Source organism: Frankliniella occidentalis, unplaced genomic scaffold, assembly GCF_000697945.3.
Source record: "Frankliniella occidentalis isolate FOCC.00 unplaced genomic scaffold, Focc_3.1 Scaffold4, whole genome shotgun sequence".
In the NCBI taxonomy this organism is placed as follows: domain Eukaryota; kingdom Metazoa; phylum Arthropoda; class Insecta; order Thysanoptera; family Thripidae; genus Frankliniella; species Frankliniella occidentalis.
This window is the reverse complement of record NW_026267134.1, coordinates 4,253,607-4,269,616: the sequence shown is the minus strand read 5'-3', so window position 1 is coordinate 4,269,616 and position 16,010 is coordinate 4,253,607. Positions and strand designations below refer to the sequence as shown.

At 41.9% G+C, this 16,010-nt stretch overlaps 3 protein-coding genes across 5 annotated transcripts in view; 2 read left to right on the top strand and 1 right to left on the bottom strand.

The window, feature by feature from the left end:
* Positions 1-359: 359 nt before the first annotated feature.
* LOC113204220 (E3 ubiquitin-protein ligase rnf8-like) lies at positions 360-4,480 on the top strand. 2 transcript variants are annotated; one of them, XM_026419308.2, is made up of 12 exons: positions 360-544; positions 804-911; positions 998-1,152; positions 1,235-1,423; positions 1,506-1,754; positions 1,821-2,022; positions 2,127-2,327; positions 2,451-2,703; positions 2,778-3,034; positions 3,116-3,320; positions 3,426-3,654; positions 3,772-4,108. In XM_026419308.2, the coding sequence occupies exons 1-12, from the start codon at positions 476-478 to the stop codon at positions 3,965-3,967; spliced, it is 2,313 nt and encodes a 770-aa protein (XP_026275093.1). In that variant the 5' UTR covers positions 360-475; the 3' UTR covers positions 3,968-4,108. The 2 variants fall into 2 exon arrangements, with proteins under 2 accessions (XP_026275093.1, XP_026275092.2); XM_026419307.2 differs by having other exon boundaries at positions 361-544; positions 3,752-4,480.
* A 286-nt stretch (positions 4,481-4,766) lies between these two features.
* LOC113204143 (uncharacterized) lies at positions 4,767-11,272 on the top strand. 2 transcript variants are annotated; one of them, XM_026419174.2, is made up of 13 exons: positions 4,767-5,085; positions 5,422-5,745; positions 6,059-6,542; positions 6,642-6,806; positions 6,922-7,108; positions 7,225-7,406; positions 7,477-7,641; positions 7,814-9,805; positions 9,928-10,043; positions 10,168-10,338; positions 10,449-10,534; positions 10,623-10,792; positions 10,897-11,272. In XM_026419174.2, exons 2-13 carry the CDS (start codon positions 5,591-5,593, stop codon positions 11,002-11,004), a joined length of 3,981 nt encoding a protein of 1,326 aa, XP_026274959.1. In that variant the 5' UTR covers positions 4,767-5,085; positions 5,422-5,590; the 3' UTR covers positions 11,005-11,272. The 2 variants fall into 2 exon arrangements, with proteins under 2 accessions (XP_026274959.1, XP_026274960.1); XM_026419175.2 differs by lacking the exons at positions 10,168-10,338; positions 10,449-10,534; positions 10,623-10,792; positions 10,897-11,272 and having other exon boundaries at positions 9,881-10,029.
* Positions 11,249-16,010, bottom strand: part of LOC113204144 (NF-kappa-B inhibitor cactus) — a gene marked incomplete in the record, with an annotated part of 11,699 nt that continues 6,937 nt past the window's right edge. The window contains 3 exon segments of the mRNA XM_052269162.1: positions 11,249-12,944; positions 13,339-13,584; positions 14,465-14,553. Of these exon segments, the coding sequence (XP_052125122.1) occupies positions 12,885-12,944; positions 13,339-13,584; positions 14,465-14,553 (395 nt within the window).

The following is a 16,010-nucleotide window of genomic DNA, read 5'->3' as shown; positions in this document are numbered from 1 at the left end:
ATTTGAGTTCCCGATTCGAACGCACTGCATTACTTGGGTTTTTGTGCGAGAAATATTGAACAGTCTTGATTTCCGAGGCTCCCACTCAGTGTTCTTCGGAACGTTACGGGCTGGTTTCACCGGCAGTGCTTCGATAGAAAGATAACGGTTCGCTATTGCTACTGCTCTATGGTATTTTAGCTCTAAAAGTGGCCTGAGAGGTAACCCTGGACCCCGAAACTTTTGCCCGCCAAGCTTCCCCCTCCACTTTCTGAAAACCCCGAAGTGGACAGGCCCTGTTTTGCTGGGAACACTATCGATCAAAAACATCGACAGCTCGCATAGCTCGAATAATTCGACTGGTCGATTCACCAGTTTCGACCAACGATCTTCAAATTTTCCTCCTGTTTCGTTTATGTTCAAACAGGTGATTTCGTTGTTGCTCCTTCTTGTACATTTATCCTAACAATTTGTTTTGATTCTCCCATCGTTTTCTATGGATACACTAGCAGTTTTGTATCCTAGTAACGGACAAGAAGTTGACATTCGCATAAATAATGACAATGTAAGTATTTGCATCGTAAATATCGGAAGGGTAGCCTGTTCGGGGCTGGGTAACATTTTATAGTTTTCGGCACCAGATTTTTTGTGATTATCGGCGTGAAATCAACTAAAGTGGTTATAATTAACCTCGTGTGAATACTCCATATCTTTTATTCCATACCACGCCATATATTTCAATTAATTTTGGTTTTAAGGTTAGACTAAACATTATTCAACTCTGGTAAGCGCCATTCTTTTTTAAGGAGTTTTTTTCTGTTTAGTTTATGATCGGGCGAGCAAAACATGCATCATATGATATCAAGGATGTCTCCATCTCCCGAACCCAGTGTATTATTCAACTCACAAAATTGTGGACTTTGTGTGACAAGGTGAGATACTATGTTTCTGTAATGTTTCACGTGCTATTCTCTCTGTAAGGTTTTGCTGGATTTGTATTTTTGCATTTTTGTTACAGAGTAATGCCGGAACTTGGTTAAATGGAAAACGCCTGAAAAATGACGAACCTGTTGCTTTGAATGATGGCGATCATATCAGACTGGGAGAATCGCACAAGTACAATTATATATTTTGCACCCGTGGCCAAAACTGTTCCAACTCATGCAAGAGCAGGTGTGTTTGAGACATTTTTAGGATGTTTCTTTTTACAGCATCCCAACAATTTTGTAGCAAATAAATTCTTTTATCTTCACAGAACCAAGAAGTCAAATTTGGATGCCGAACTAGCTCAACGACGGCGTCAGTTTGAGTTCAATGCTTCTCTCCGGAAAGTTGATTTGGAAAAATCAATAACACAAAATCAAGCTGATAGACAAGAACTTCAAATACAACAAAAGATACTTCGTGACAATTTTAATAACCAGCTACAAAAATTAGAAGAGAGGTGATTATCAAGTGATTTCTTCTCCTTTTTTAAATAAAGTAATGTACCAGTTTTGAGAATATTTATATTATATTCCTTTCAGAAACCGCCAGTTATGTTCTGATCTGGAAAAGAAGGGAGGCTCCTCAGGGAACAACTTAATTGAGGAAAAAGAACAGCTTGAGGTGCAGTTAAGGCTAGAGAAACAAAGGCTTGAGGAAAGCCACTTAAAAAAGACGTCAGAGTTAGCAAGTAAACTTACATCTTATGAAGTTGCTGAGCGAGAATTAACAAAGCAGAATAAAGCCCTTCTTGAAAAGCTTGAGGAGGAAAGGCAGGAATTCGAAAGAAGGTATGTTTGATGGTGTGCTCATTATTACACTATGTATCTGTTTAATTCAACTAACTAACATTGTAGGCTGGAGGCGGAAAAAAAACTACTGGAGATAAAATTAGCTGACCAACTTGCTGAGCAACAAAAACTTGCCGCAGAAAAGAGTGAGGTGGAAGAAGCCTTGCGTCGTCGAATTCAGGATTTGGAGAAGATGGCCCATCAGGAGGAGGAAAAACAAGAGCAGAGGAAAGCTGAAAAGGAAAAAGATGCCGAACACCTTTCAAAGGTCTGTAAAAAAAATTGAAATTACTATAGCCATTGGAAAGTATTGTTTACTAGGCATTTCTTTTTTCAAAACCCTTTTATACAATTACATGTGTTTGCACTCAGGAGAAAATTGAATTTGAAGAAAGGTTGAAGGAACTGCAAAATGCATTGCAGGAGAAAGAGAGACAAGAAAAAGAGAAGGAAAAAGCTTTCTTAGAAAGGGAGCGCGAATTAAAAGCTCAGGAGGAACAAATTGAGCAAGAGAGAAAGGAGAGAGAGGAGAAACTTAAAACCGAGTATCTTGCCAAACAAAAGGAGTTAGAGGTATCAATTTTGACTTTCTTTAATCATCTCGCTTGTTGGTATATATTGTTTGTTCACAGGGAAAGAAGACTGTGAAAAGGTAGACTAGTTGTAAAATCTATTTGTTTTTATTTTTAATTTCAGTTACTTGAAAGTGAAAGAAAAAAAGAATTAGATAGACATAAACAAGAAGTTACCAAAGAATTGCAAGATAGAGAAGCTGAGCTGAAACGTATAGCAGAAGAACATCAAAGAGAGCTAGAAGCACTAAGAGCCAGGGAACAAGAACAACTTAAGAAGGATCTTGAAGAAAGAGAGCAAGCTATGCGGACACAATTGGAGTTGGAAATAACAAAACTTCATGAAGAGAAGGCTGCAATTGAAATGCACATAAGAGGTAAGAACAATATCCTTTTTCAAATATAATTCACTATTCTGCAATCACTGAATATCATTGTAATGCCTAAACAGGAGAACAGAGTAAAAAGGAGGGTGAAAATGCAAAGACTCTTGAAAAGCTTCAAGCAGAATTAAATGTAATAAAGTCTGACCTAGACACCACTAGTAATAAAAAAATATTGCTTGAAAAAGAATTGGAAGAGGCAAGTCGTGCCAAAGAAGCAGCTTCTAAAAGTGAACTGGAAGCCAGAAGAATGGTTGTCGAAAATTTTGGCGAACTTATGGAATCTGAACTGCAATGCAGCATCTGTAATGAGTTATTTGTCATGGTATGTAAAGATGGAAATGCTTAAGCATGTGTATTGACGACAGCTTTAGTTTGACTTATTTTTTGTATTGTTTTGTCCTAGGCAACTACTCTCAACTGTAACCATACATTTTGTCAACTATGTATATCAAACTGGTTGGAAAAGAAAAAGGACTGCCCAATCTGTCGAGCACCATCAGTTACAAATTCTAGATCAATTGTTCTTGACAGTTTTATTGATAGAATGGTTGAAAATTTATCAGATGATTTGAAGAAGAGAAGAAAGGAAATTGTTGAAGAGAGACGAGGTAACATACAACCTGTGCTGGTGCTCCTTTAAATTTCAGTACTGTCTCTACACAAGATGTGGTAATGGATCCTCTTTTAATGTAATGGTTTTAATTTTGTTTCAGTTTTAGCGCATGTGGCAAACATAGAAGCAAACCCTTATAAGAAAAGAAAAACTGCCCCCAACCAGCCTGCTACTTCCCTGCCACTGCAAAACGTCAATCATAATGTTGTGACCACTGTGCAAAACAATGTGCGGCTTCTGGTACCAGTGCCATCTATACCCAACGGAGCCAATGTCTATCACATCCGTGCTCCTGTCCCCGCCATTGTCCCTGCCCCAGGCACAAACAGGTAATGTCAAGTAGTTGTTTTGCTGACCCAGCAGGATATCTACTATACTGTCCATCTATTTAGTTTAGAGAACAGTCTCCTAGACTGAGGTTTCCAGGGGTGCTCCTATGTTGGCAGGGGGACCATCGACCTCACACGTCATGACTCCAGCTCAGGTTCAGGCCTTACAGCAGCACAGGCAGCTGCTATTGCTGCAACAGCGCCCACCCTTGGCCCACCCATCGTCATCAGCTCCGAATCAGATGATTCAGACTCAAGTTCGTCACGCCACCCACCAGCAAGGAGTTCGCACCAGAGGAGGCGGCGTCACTAGACCTTCCAGTAATGTCTCTGGGACTCAGAGGGGAGTTCCTGCCGCCGCCATTAGACCTGCTAATGTCCATGGGACTCTCCGGGGAATGCCACCAAACGTACAGAGAACTGTTCCCCCTGTATTGTTAAGCAGGGTTCATGGTGTACCAGGCCAAAGCTACACTGTAGCCTCATCAGCACCTGCACCTCGTCTACCCAATCCTCGCCGTTAATCTAGATGGAAGTCAATTTATTTATTTATGTGATTACCACTATGCAACTAGTTATTTTCGTGAAGTCGAACATTGTCAAACCCTTAATTGCTTCTTTGTTTCGTTTTCTTTTCTTTTTCTATTTTGTTGTTGGTGTTGCCACTAGCTTGATCATCTGGTGCTGTAATTACACATGGTGGTGTTTTGTCTCTCTGATTTGAATTGTGTTAGGTGCTGGTTATTGACTGGTGCCCAAAAGTTATTTTAAATATTTTGATAATAATAAAATTGCCAATTCAACCGAGGAACTGATGAACTTAAAAGTTGCTTCCTTGCTTTCTTATCCATCCCACCCCAGGAAGTTAAGCTAAGTTAAGCTTACTGACAATAAGGAACAGTACTGTTGTCCCTATCTCCACCACGCGTTACATCAACTAACTGTACTGTTCTTTTGCCAGCATCACATTATAATTCATCAAGGGAAAACCCCTCTGTCGCTAGCTTGCTATAGAAAACACACTCATGGTCACACATTCTTGTTGGATAGAACTGAGCACACTCCGGCGAAAACAGAAGTGGAGTGGACGGGGGGGGGGGGGGGTGGGGGGGGGGGGGTCGAGCCGTGCCGAAGGTGTTTGCGTTCGCATGCACAGTGACTACAGTGCACCCAGCAAAACCTGCTAGTTCATGGGAAATGACAGAAAAGAAAACAAATTATTCATTACTGTCACATTGGTTCTGAGTCCTTGAGATTTTAAGCGGGTTTAGTGGTTTTCTGGTCTTCTGTCGCTCTAATAGTGCCAATGGTTGACCTCAAAGACCGAATTTCCAAACCCCGTGGTCTCAAAGGAACACCTACCTATTCGTATGTCAACAAGGCCTCTGGAGTCGCTTTTCTCTGCATATGGGGGTTTTCACTCACCCTAGCGTAAGTTGCCTTTCGAATTAATCTCGTGTTTTCTCAAATGGTTAATGTTATGTTTTGCGGGGTTTTCACAGTTAGGTTATCTGGGAACTTTTAAATGATTTTGTGGACCAAACGTCTTTTCGACAGCTTTCGTTACTTCATTCGAGGGAACTTTACGAAACGATCGAGAAAGTTCATTACATGATTAGATCATCTCATTCATAGAATTATTTCGGCTTTCTAGCTATATAGCTGGTGATGATTGTTGTCTTTATTCATCTATGTTCCTCGTAATGATTTATTCTGCCTACAACCTTGAAATAAAGTTTTTACAAATGTTTTTTCATTTGTTTTCAGATACTTTTATCTACGTGATAAAAACATACACTTCTTTACACCAGAAGAACTTAGACAACGGAGCGATGAGAAGTGGTTGGAGGGTTACATAGAGAGTAAAAAGTTTGCCGGAAAGCAAAAAGAACGGGCGCTACAAGACCAAAAGTGGTACCCAGACTAAACTTTAAACATGGATAAACAGCCAAAACGGAGGGTTCTTTCCCTTTCCTTGTCTCAACCATCAAGGCAACAAAAAAAACTAAAGCTCAAGCGACACGTCTCAGCAAGCTCTGACAAGGAAATTGAAGAGAATCAGCCGTGCTCGAAGACTAATTGCAACATAAGGTAGTGTTAACATTAAATATCCTACTCTAAGTGATAGGAATGATAGACACTTTGATTTTCATAATCTGTAATCTATAATTTAAACATAAATAAATTTTCTTTACTCAGTTTTATTTTATTTTTAGCCCCTGTGTGTTGCTGTTTGAACAAAGACAACTCTTTTATCTTAAATCCATTTATTTTTTTTGTTCTTAATTTAATTATGAAACCCAACTAAATTTTATTTATCAATTGGAAACCATGATGTGACTTCTATGTAGAGGATGTGGCATTTTAATTTTATTATAATCATCCCTTTTTTTTTTTCTTGTAGGGATCCGACCAATCCACCTATTTTTAAATCTCAGAATCAGCCAACAAGGAATGAAACTTTTACACAGTCCAGTAGTAGTGAGGAAAAGGATTTGCCCAAGGCAACTTTTCAAAGTAAATTGCCTGCCCAAGCCGACCCTGAATTCCAAGATTGCTCTGATTCTAAGGAAGTTATCACTAATACATCTCGAATAGATTGCCCTACTGATGAGCAAGTAGATAAGAGTGGCCTTACTGAGGATGAGAGTAATATCACAAGGCTTGGGGAGGATAATCCTGAAAAAAACACTCTCTCTCAGTCTATTCAGTTAAATATTCAGGATATAAAAAATGGTGAGGAAAACGGGAATATCCGTGAACTTGAACCTGGATCAAATACAAATATCTCAAGTACTGACGTGAACATATCTGTCGCTCACGAGACAGATGTAGAGGTTCTCCAATGTCCTTTATGCCATAAAATTTTTGAGAAACTTCTATCAAAGGTATACTTTTAAAAAAATTACAAAGCAGCACTTAAAATTACTGTATTGTATTTTATTGAACTTAAATTGACTTGATTTTTTTTTTTTTTTTGTCTTCAGACATCCCATTTAAAAAGCTGTGCCTCAAAACACAAACTCCCAACCCATCGACTTATTGAAATACTGGAACTTCAAAAACGACAAGCAGCAGAAAGAAGAGTTTTAGGTTTGCCTGATGTTCAACCACTTCCTGCAGTTATTAAAAAAACAGTGTCAGTGAAGAAGGTAGAGTGGATTTCATTCAAGGGTTCTTAACTTTACATTACTGATTACTGTCTTTACCACTGTAAACCACTGTAAATTTAGTCAAAATTTCATTTTTATGTATTCATGTGCCCAGGAGAATCGCCAAGTGCCTAAAATGGATAGTAATCTTCAACTGGCAATGGCGCTTTCATTATCCATGCAGGATCAGAAACTGTCTGTAGAACATAATGCAAGAGAAATATCATTAGATCGCTTCGGATTCACTAGTAAATCTGTTCTGGAAGCAGCCCAAACTAGACCAAACCTCCCTTCAACTCGAGGTGAGCAAGATGTTATTTGAGAGAAAGTACTCAGAAAATTTTTCTGCATGGTATTTCTTTGTCATCAGCGTATAGTTCTCGATGTTTGTTATCTGTTCCCTCTCAATTTATTTTAGGTAAAGCAAACACAGCAGCAAAATCTAAACCAGTTCTGTTAACACGTACCGCTGAAGAGAGGCAGCAAATAATAACAGAAAAAGTGGCAATGGTACTTCTTGAAGAAACTGAAGTAAATAAAAGAGAGAGCTTAAATGCAGTTAATTTAAAGTCCACATTTCTTCAAGAAGTGTATGATGAGGTTAGTATTGCTTGTACTTTACTTATCTATGTACAGCCGTTTAAATATTCAACAATGGTTATTCTTATAGGAGAATATACTGTGGTCCAAGGCTTTTACCTCTCCATCCAAAAATGATAGAGCCTCTTATTATGTTCAAAGTTTGCGGGGCTTTATATCTCCTAGCAAAGTAGAAATAGGATCCAAAGTAATGCATTTATCACAAGTTGTTGGCCGCATGAATACACCATCAAAGGTACGGTAAAACATACAATCTTCAACTATTTAAATGTGGTGTGGCCATTACAGCAACAACCGGTCAAGTTCAGGATTTGTCACACTTCATTTAAATTTTAGATGACAGTCGATCTAATAAGTCTTGCTATGTTGTGCATATAACAAAAAGTTACTTTCTCGTCATTTTTCAGTCTATGAAACAGAAAGAGGACGTTGACATAGTCTCCACATCTCCTACCGAAGAAGATAGTTCATCCGATCAGAGTTCTCCTCTGCAGAATGAATTGAAGAATCCTGCCCATATTGAAATGAAACTAAGAGCAAAACTTTTCAATGACTGGGCAGGTATGGTAAACAACACATCCATGAGTGATTTAATGATCTATCCTCAAGAGGGAAGGGAAATTCCTACACACAAGTTGATTCTTAATGTCCGCTGTCCTCGAATTCTTAGAGACATATCAAAGCAGTGTAATTCTCTTACTGGGAATCAGGTAGAAGTAATTATGTGGTCAAAAACCCCACATGCTGCTGCTTTGGCTTTTCTAGAATATGTTTACTGTGGCTCTGTGAAGTCCATACGTGTTTTAAGTGGAGACTTGACTAGTATTACCTGGCTTGCAGCTCATTATAAAATTTCAGACCTCTTACAATATCTGTGTGCTGTAAAAGAAGAAACTGCCTCCCTGACAGCTTCACAAATAGTCCTGAATGTTGTGAGAAACATGGATCAAACTTCAACATCATTTGATTTTGAAAGTAGAGGTCATGAAAGTGAAGAACCTCAACAGAATGACATTGATTCTAACTCAATATCACATATTGATGAGGGCAGATCATCTTGTATTAAAAGGTTGTCTAAAACTTTAACTAATTTATCTACACCACCAGTTAAAGCATCATCAAAAAGTGAAACTGATTCTATCTACAGTGAAATAACTGCTCATGAGTCTGAAGTCCGTAGCCTCTGCTCGTCTCCAGACATCTTTGGTGATGAGGAAGTTGCAGAATTACCAGAGGAAAGTCCAACTAAGGAGCCCAATGTGGTATGCCCTGATGCTGTCAAGACGAAAGGGATATCACCTGATCTGCATGATCTTAAAACTGATTCAAGCGTTACTGGAAGACCTCCTTCTGCTACCTCCATTTCAAGCGAAAAGACTGTTGTTTGTGAGAATGCATCATCTCATTTTCTTTGTTCATCCACTGCCAATGCTGATGATGATATATCTGATAAAGATTCATTTGCTGCTTCTCCTGCTTTCTCTGTTGCAAGTGCCGAAACTGAAATTGTAGATTTTAATCAAAGTTGTTTGAAAAAAATTAGCCGTCTATCTAATGAATCAAAAAGAAAGCTTTCAAACAGTTCTCAAGATGGCGACAAAAGTGCTTCTAAGCGCAAATGTGCGCACGTCTCAGATAGAGATTCAGAAAATAAAGATGCTCATGTTGATTTTTTCGATTTGACTCAAGATTCAGATTCTAGTTTATCTCCTGCTGTTGTTGAAAATAATGAGAGTGCAGACTTAAGTGATAAAGTTTGCATATCATCTGATAGTGAACTGCAATACCAAGAAAAAATCATTTCAAGACCAGTGGAAGACAGTAGAATAATGGATCCAGATCCAGATCCACATCCACAGGATGCAAATCATAGAGTAGGTTCAGGTGATGAGTGCAATAATGAAAGACCTGATTTGATTAAACACGTTGAAGATACTTATGTAAGTCCTGTGTGGGATGGGTTTGAGGACCTTCAGTATGATGACCCATTTTTAGTCTCCCCACAACCTCTTGATGTGAATGAGCAGCATAAAATTGCAACTGCTAGCGCAAGGTCACCTCACATCCATAATCTTAGTGATAGCTCTCCTGGAAATATTTCACCTCAAGTGATTTCTGAATCAGAAAAGGGCAAAGATGTAGAAGAAGAGAGCCCCTCTGACTCTGAAACCCTCCTGAGAAATCCAACTAGAACTCTAAATCCACCAACATCCTCTGGTTTTGATGCACTTCTCGATGACTCTTTTAATATTAATGAAACATTATTACAACAAGCAGAATGTGGAAAATTTACTCAGAGAGACACAAAGGGAACTCCGGTTAATCGAATTCTTTCATCTCTAAAAGATAATGTTACTCCATTGGCTAACTATAGTGCTATGAAAACACCAGAGCTGAAAGTAGGTGTTATGCATTCCAAATGTTTGAATGAACCATTTTGTTGTTTAATTTATATATTTCACATCTATTTACAGGAGAAAGGAAAAAAGAGACATTCAAAAGATTAAATATTTTGTTTCAGAGGGAGCTGCAGAAGTTTGGTCTGAAACCAACCCTTGGTAAACGCAAGGGCAAAATAATGCTCCGTCATATCTACAGTGAACTTCATCCATGGGTTCCTGAGGCAACTGATGAGAGGTTAGTTTGGCACAATCTTGTAGCTTATGAGAGTCCTCCTCAAGTTCCTCCTCTAGCATTTTGCCTTGATTCTATAATTATATTTAGTCTAACATATATAACCACTGTTATGTATTAACCACAGGTTTCAAGAGGAACATAGCTTAAGCCAACCAGTTGAGATACAGCCTCTAGCTCAGACCAATTCCCGAAAACTGACATTTTCTAGTTGTGAAGGAGGGAGGAAAAATGTAGAACCTGTTCAGAAGGAAGATCATACTTCTGATTCTGACTCAGATTCAGATGAGCAAGCAAGGTGGGGATTAATTTATCTGGTCTTGTGTCTTTAGCCCAACTTGAAAGAAATTTAAAAAATTTTCATATACAAAAATAGAACTCATGATGAAGGTTTTATATGGTTTGCAGCAAAGTGAATACCAGTTTACAAGAAATAAAGTTTATGGAGGATGATTGTGAAGAACCTCAACTGTGCAGTCAATCCAACCAGCCTGGTGTGGGAACAAGTGCAATTTACAGTTTCTTTAGTTGAAATTGTCTACCTATTCTTTTGTATCATGTTCAATTCAATTTCTATTCTAGCAAGTAAAAATCTTCCAAAAGTTGTCTATGACTTTATAACAAACGACACTAAGCTTCACCAACAAGTTCTTGAATATGAACCTATATGGATTGAGAAGCTTCATTCTGACTTAAGAAGTAATGGTTTTAAATTTAAAATCCAAGATTTGATGTCATTTTTGGATGAAAAGGTTTGTTTTGCTCACAGATCTCAATTTCCAATTAAGTCTCCTTTAAAACCATGTGCACTCGTAACTGTAGCCCCCAATGTTTTAAAAGAAGTCTCCTTTTGCAGTGCATAACATTCCGAACTTCAAACAGTGGTCCCAGGGTGAAGAAAAAAAAGCAAAAACCAGGCAATAGTAAAAAGCAGATTTCTGCTTCCACAAATTCTGACGAATGAACAATCAAATTAGTTTTTATTGAAAAAAGTAGATTAATTGGTTTTAGTACCTTTTAAAGTTAATGACAGTACATGCTTGCAACAAATTTTATTCCTTAACTTTTGTCTTGTTAAATAATCAATTTTTTTTTTTATTTCTTTTGTTTGTAGAGATTGGGTAGTGTGTTATTCTGTTCAAGTTACTAAGACTGACGATTGTGATAAATGTAGTGTTCTGAAATGGGAAAATAAAAAGATTTGTAACTTCAAATAAACACTTTAAAAGATGTATTAGAGTAAATATTTACAATACTATATACAACCTTATAGTAAAAATAAACCAAGAGTGACAACATTTTTTCTAGAGCATTATCGGCAAATTGAAAACAAAGTCTCTATTGCTGCCATGACATTGGAACTATGAATGAAGATGTTAGAATACATACATTGGTGTGCATTCTGCACACCATCTTATTTACAAACACCCATCAAGAGCACTTATACATGTATCAGGAAGGAACAACATGATAGTCAATAGTGGTCTAAGTTCAGTAACTGAAGCGGATCTTTTTTGTAAAACAGTATGATGCCAATTTTCTTTTTAAAAAACGCAGGTATTAGCAGACACATCGGCAAATAACCAAACTGCATTGAACATTGCAAACAGAATTCTTATTATTTAATACTTGAGACAGCCTTCTGTACACGTTTGGATTATGCAGTTGATGCAGACCATAAAGCTTGGGGTGAACAGTAACTTTTGTGAAGTATAAAAGAAAAAATAAGTATCTACGTCATTTAAAAATTATAGCTAGAAATAAATAGGATACAATGTTTGACAGCACTCATCAAAACATGATTACAGGAGTAAAAGTTGTACTTTTAAACAATGAATGGATAAGAGACAAAGGACTACCTGCCTCTGATTCCACACATAAGCCCAGTCTTTAAAATGTAACAGAATCACAAATATATTTCAATCACATTTTCCCTTAAAGAAAATGGAGAAACAATGACAATGTCACAGATTGGTTCATTAAATGATCACAACAAAATATTCTTGAAAGTTATGCACACAGAACCACTACGTTTAATTTTCTGCATGGAACTTTAATTCAGAAAGCACTCTAGAGAAATATCTAAAAATATATGCTTTACTTCCTTTTATAGTAACATCAATTTGAGAAGGTTGATGCATGGCTTGTAACCAGTATCAGCTAGAAGCCTGAGAATTTCTAATTTAAAATGTTATGGAATATAGCATTGAGTTTTCAGTGGCTGTCATATGACTATCTCCTCTAATACACAACGATAGCATAAATGTGTGACAATCAAGTACACTTGCATTGCAACAAATGGTCCAAAGCCAATCTCTTCAGATAATTTTCAAATGTTTTGCCAAGAATTCTCCTTAAACCTGTCCAATTTGCACAGCATTACTTGGCATCGCAATTGTGACTAATTAACAAGGAATGATTGCTATATTTAGATACTAATTACTTTAACAATGAAAATGTAATCACTTGATCCTTAGAAGTGGAAATCTAAAGCTCCATTTTTTGTGCCACAAAAAGCAATTCAATACTAAAATTAAATTGACATAAAGCAGGCAGCACTCATATATTCACAGTCAGTCAATCAGTCTGTTGGGCAGTCCTATTTTTAATACACAATCTGGCTGGCTTTTCTAATACTACTACTGTAACTTCCTGTCAAAGATCATCTTAGGTGATGGTTCTGTTGGACTCAGCTTACTTTATCTTGATACATGTCTGATTAACAAGGTTCACTAATGGTTACTAAAGAAATCAGCCTGCAAATTTGATCCCCAAATCCAAATCTGGAAAATGAGTATGGACTTGCAAGAGCAGAGTGTTACCTGACAAACACTGCATGAAACCTCAACTAGTTATCTGAGTGGCCAGTTGTTGAAAGCAATTGCCATGGTAGGCCCGGTACATCTGACAAAAAAAAAGAAAGAAATGGTAACGTCAGTTATTGAAAAGTACACAAATAACGATATGAAACCATTGATGACTAAATTCTGAACTCAAGGAACCATATAACAATCAAATAGTAGAAAAAAGTTAAAAGCCTTATGCATTTTACAACAATCTCTTATTGAGTGATACACTACATAAACTAAGGCACTATAGCACAAAATCACAGTTTTTTATACGTATCTAACACTTTATACAAAGAAAAAATGTGGAAACTTTGGAATGTTATTGACATAAAGCACACAAAAAAATTTCTTTCATTCAAATCGAAAACTCAAAATAAAGTGTACAATATGTCGGCAGTTCAAGATTAGCTTGCACTTCAATCCTAGAAGTCTGTGTCCTCTGTCCTCACCTCCTCGTCATCCTCGTCCTCACTGCTGTCATCGACCGGGAACGCCCTGGGCTGGGCGCCTCGCGTAGCTAATCTGTTGGCTAGTGCCGCGTCCACACAGGACGCAAGCTGGTAGGCCGTGTGTCCGGCGTATGTTGTGGCGTCGAGCTGCAACAGCTGCAGCACGTCTTCTAGGAGAAGCTGCAGGACAGCTGTCCTCTCATACTCCACCGCCAGGTGCAGTACGGTGCGCCCACTCTTCGCCTCCTGTAAAAACGAAAACAATCCAATTTTATTCACTTCGAAGGGTGCAGAATGATAATGCTTCAAACTTTCAAAAGCACTCATTGCCTGTCCCCCGCACGAAAGCGCCCAAATAAAAGTCTATTCGTCGACAGCCCTAGCATTGCCAAGTCAGTTCACCGGACTATGTGCCCCTCCCCGCGCGGCCTCGCTCGGCCCGCCTCACCCCGCCCCGCCCCTCTCCAGCTGGGCAACACCCAGCTCGGGCTCGGCTCGGCTGAGGCTAGCGCGATTGCGTGTGGCCCCGGCTGGGCTCGGTGGACGGCGCGGCACCGTTCGCCTCGACTCGCCTCGCCTCGGCGGCAAAGGGATTTCCCAGACAGAGCCACCCAGGCAGCCGCAGCCATGTATAGCGGCCTGCTCCGACTCCGACCCAGCCGTAGCTTGGCCAGCTTGGCCAAGCACAGCGAAAACCACACCGAAAATCGTCACCGGAGGGGCTGGCCGGGGCTAGTGGCCCACTGTGGCACAAAAGCATACATCCGCTAAACTTTCACATAAATGCAAACAAAACGCTCGTGGGACATTTTTTGGGGGCGGCAGAACAAACCGTACTAGGTAGGACGGTCGCAACCCTTTGACCTTTCAATGCAAACCTGGCTATAAATCCCCCCTCCCTCTCGGTGCATGCTGACCCCAACTATAGGGGACACTGCACACGGGACAAGGGCCAGGCAGACCGACTTTCACGCCATTCCGCGCTGCCCGGCTGCTGCTGCTGCTGCCGCTTGCTGCTGGGCGCAAGAGCCGTCCCTCCCGCGCGGCGGCGACCCCGAAGGGAAAGCACGCGGCCGAAGCCTATAGAGTACCCGCCCGCGTGTTGACACGACCGACAAACACTCACCCTGGCGTTGATGTTGGCCCCCGCGCAGACGAGGTACTGCAGCGCCGCGGCGTGACCGTTGAGCGCAGCCAGGTGGACGCACATCATACCTGCAGGGACAGAGGAAACACAAGACGGCCGTTAAATACCCATCAAACCATGCTCGAGCATCGCAGATATCTATAGAGAGCGGTAATGCAGGGAGTGAAAGTGGACAAAGTGCAGCCGCGGCGAGGCGCTTTCAACCGACGACGACGGCCACTTCCGCAGGACGACGAGCGGGCCGCGGGGGCCTTACGCCACGAGCCGCGGCCGTGGGTGGGGCGGGCCGGAGCCACGCGTGTCCGAGTCCACGCGTGGACCCCGCGGACCCCGCGCGCTGGAGCCGGTCGCCCCGCGCGACTCGTGCGTGACGTGACCAGGGAAAACCCGCGAGCGCGTTAGAGTAGTAGTGGTATATAGTAAGCCAAGCGTCCGCCGCGGCGCAGCAGGACAGCGTCAAAATACACGCCCGGCGGCGCTCTCGACAGCGGAGCGCGCAAGCCGCGCGTGGCGTGCCGCACGCGACCCTACGAATTTGGCATTCGCCCCCCGCGCCTCGCCGCGCGCCCAGCCAGAACCCAAGGCTCTACCAGGCGCGGTGGCTGACCTCGCTGAAGGGAGGCGACCCGTCGATACACACACACACACAGGCCGAGTGCGGCCGCGCGAAAGGCAGGTCCCCTGCGTGGCAACACAGGGCGACCCCACCGACCCGAGCGGTAAATATTCCAGAAAGAAACGTGGAAAATTGGAATGGTAACGAGAGGAGGTGACACCCGCGCGTCCGGGGTCCCGCCATCATCTCTGCTGACGCGTTTGGGAATTCCGTTCCGTCCCGTCCCGCGCACCAGAAGGCGGCGGGGCGGGGCGCGGCGGGGCGCGGCAGGGCGGGGCGGGGCCTATACGTGTATCGGCCGGGAACCATACATGCATGGCGCGGCTTCGGCCCGCCAGGCCCGCCCGCCAACGCGCGTTGGTGCGACAAAGAGAGACGAACGACAGGCGCGCTCGGCCTGGGCGCCATACCCAGACGCACACGCGTGTGTACATAGACACGCTGGTTGTCTATTCGGTTCGAGCTGGTGCGGTGCGGTCTAGTCTAGTGGGGGCCTTGCACCTGTACGATTACCCCCTCCCCCCCGCAGAGGCCCAAGGGCGGGCGGGGCTCTAGGCGCGCGGCGCCAGGTCAGGGCCCTCCTCCTCCTCCTCCTTCAGGTCGGAGCCTCCCCAGAGCACGCGCAGCCGACGCAACCCGTTGACGATTGTGAAGCCCATGGCTGGCTGGGGATTCCCGTAATGGTGGCCGGTCCAATGGGGACCCCACACGCGTCCGCCAGTCTCTGAGCTGAGGGACAGGCCGGACGACGACGGGGTCCTCGCCAATTAGGTAAGTGGAGGTTATGCCGACGGGACAAGCGCACCCTGCCCTCCGCCGGGGGGCACGGCGGCACGGCTGTCTATGCCGGCCAACTTTACGTAACGGCCACCAGGTGAGGTGGGAGCGCCTCGTCCATGCCTCCCCCCC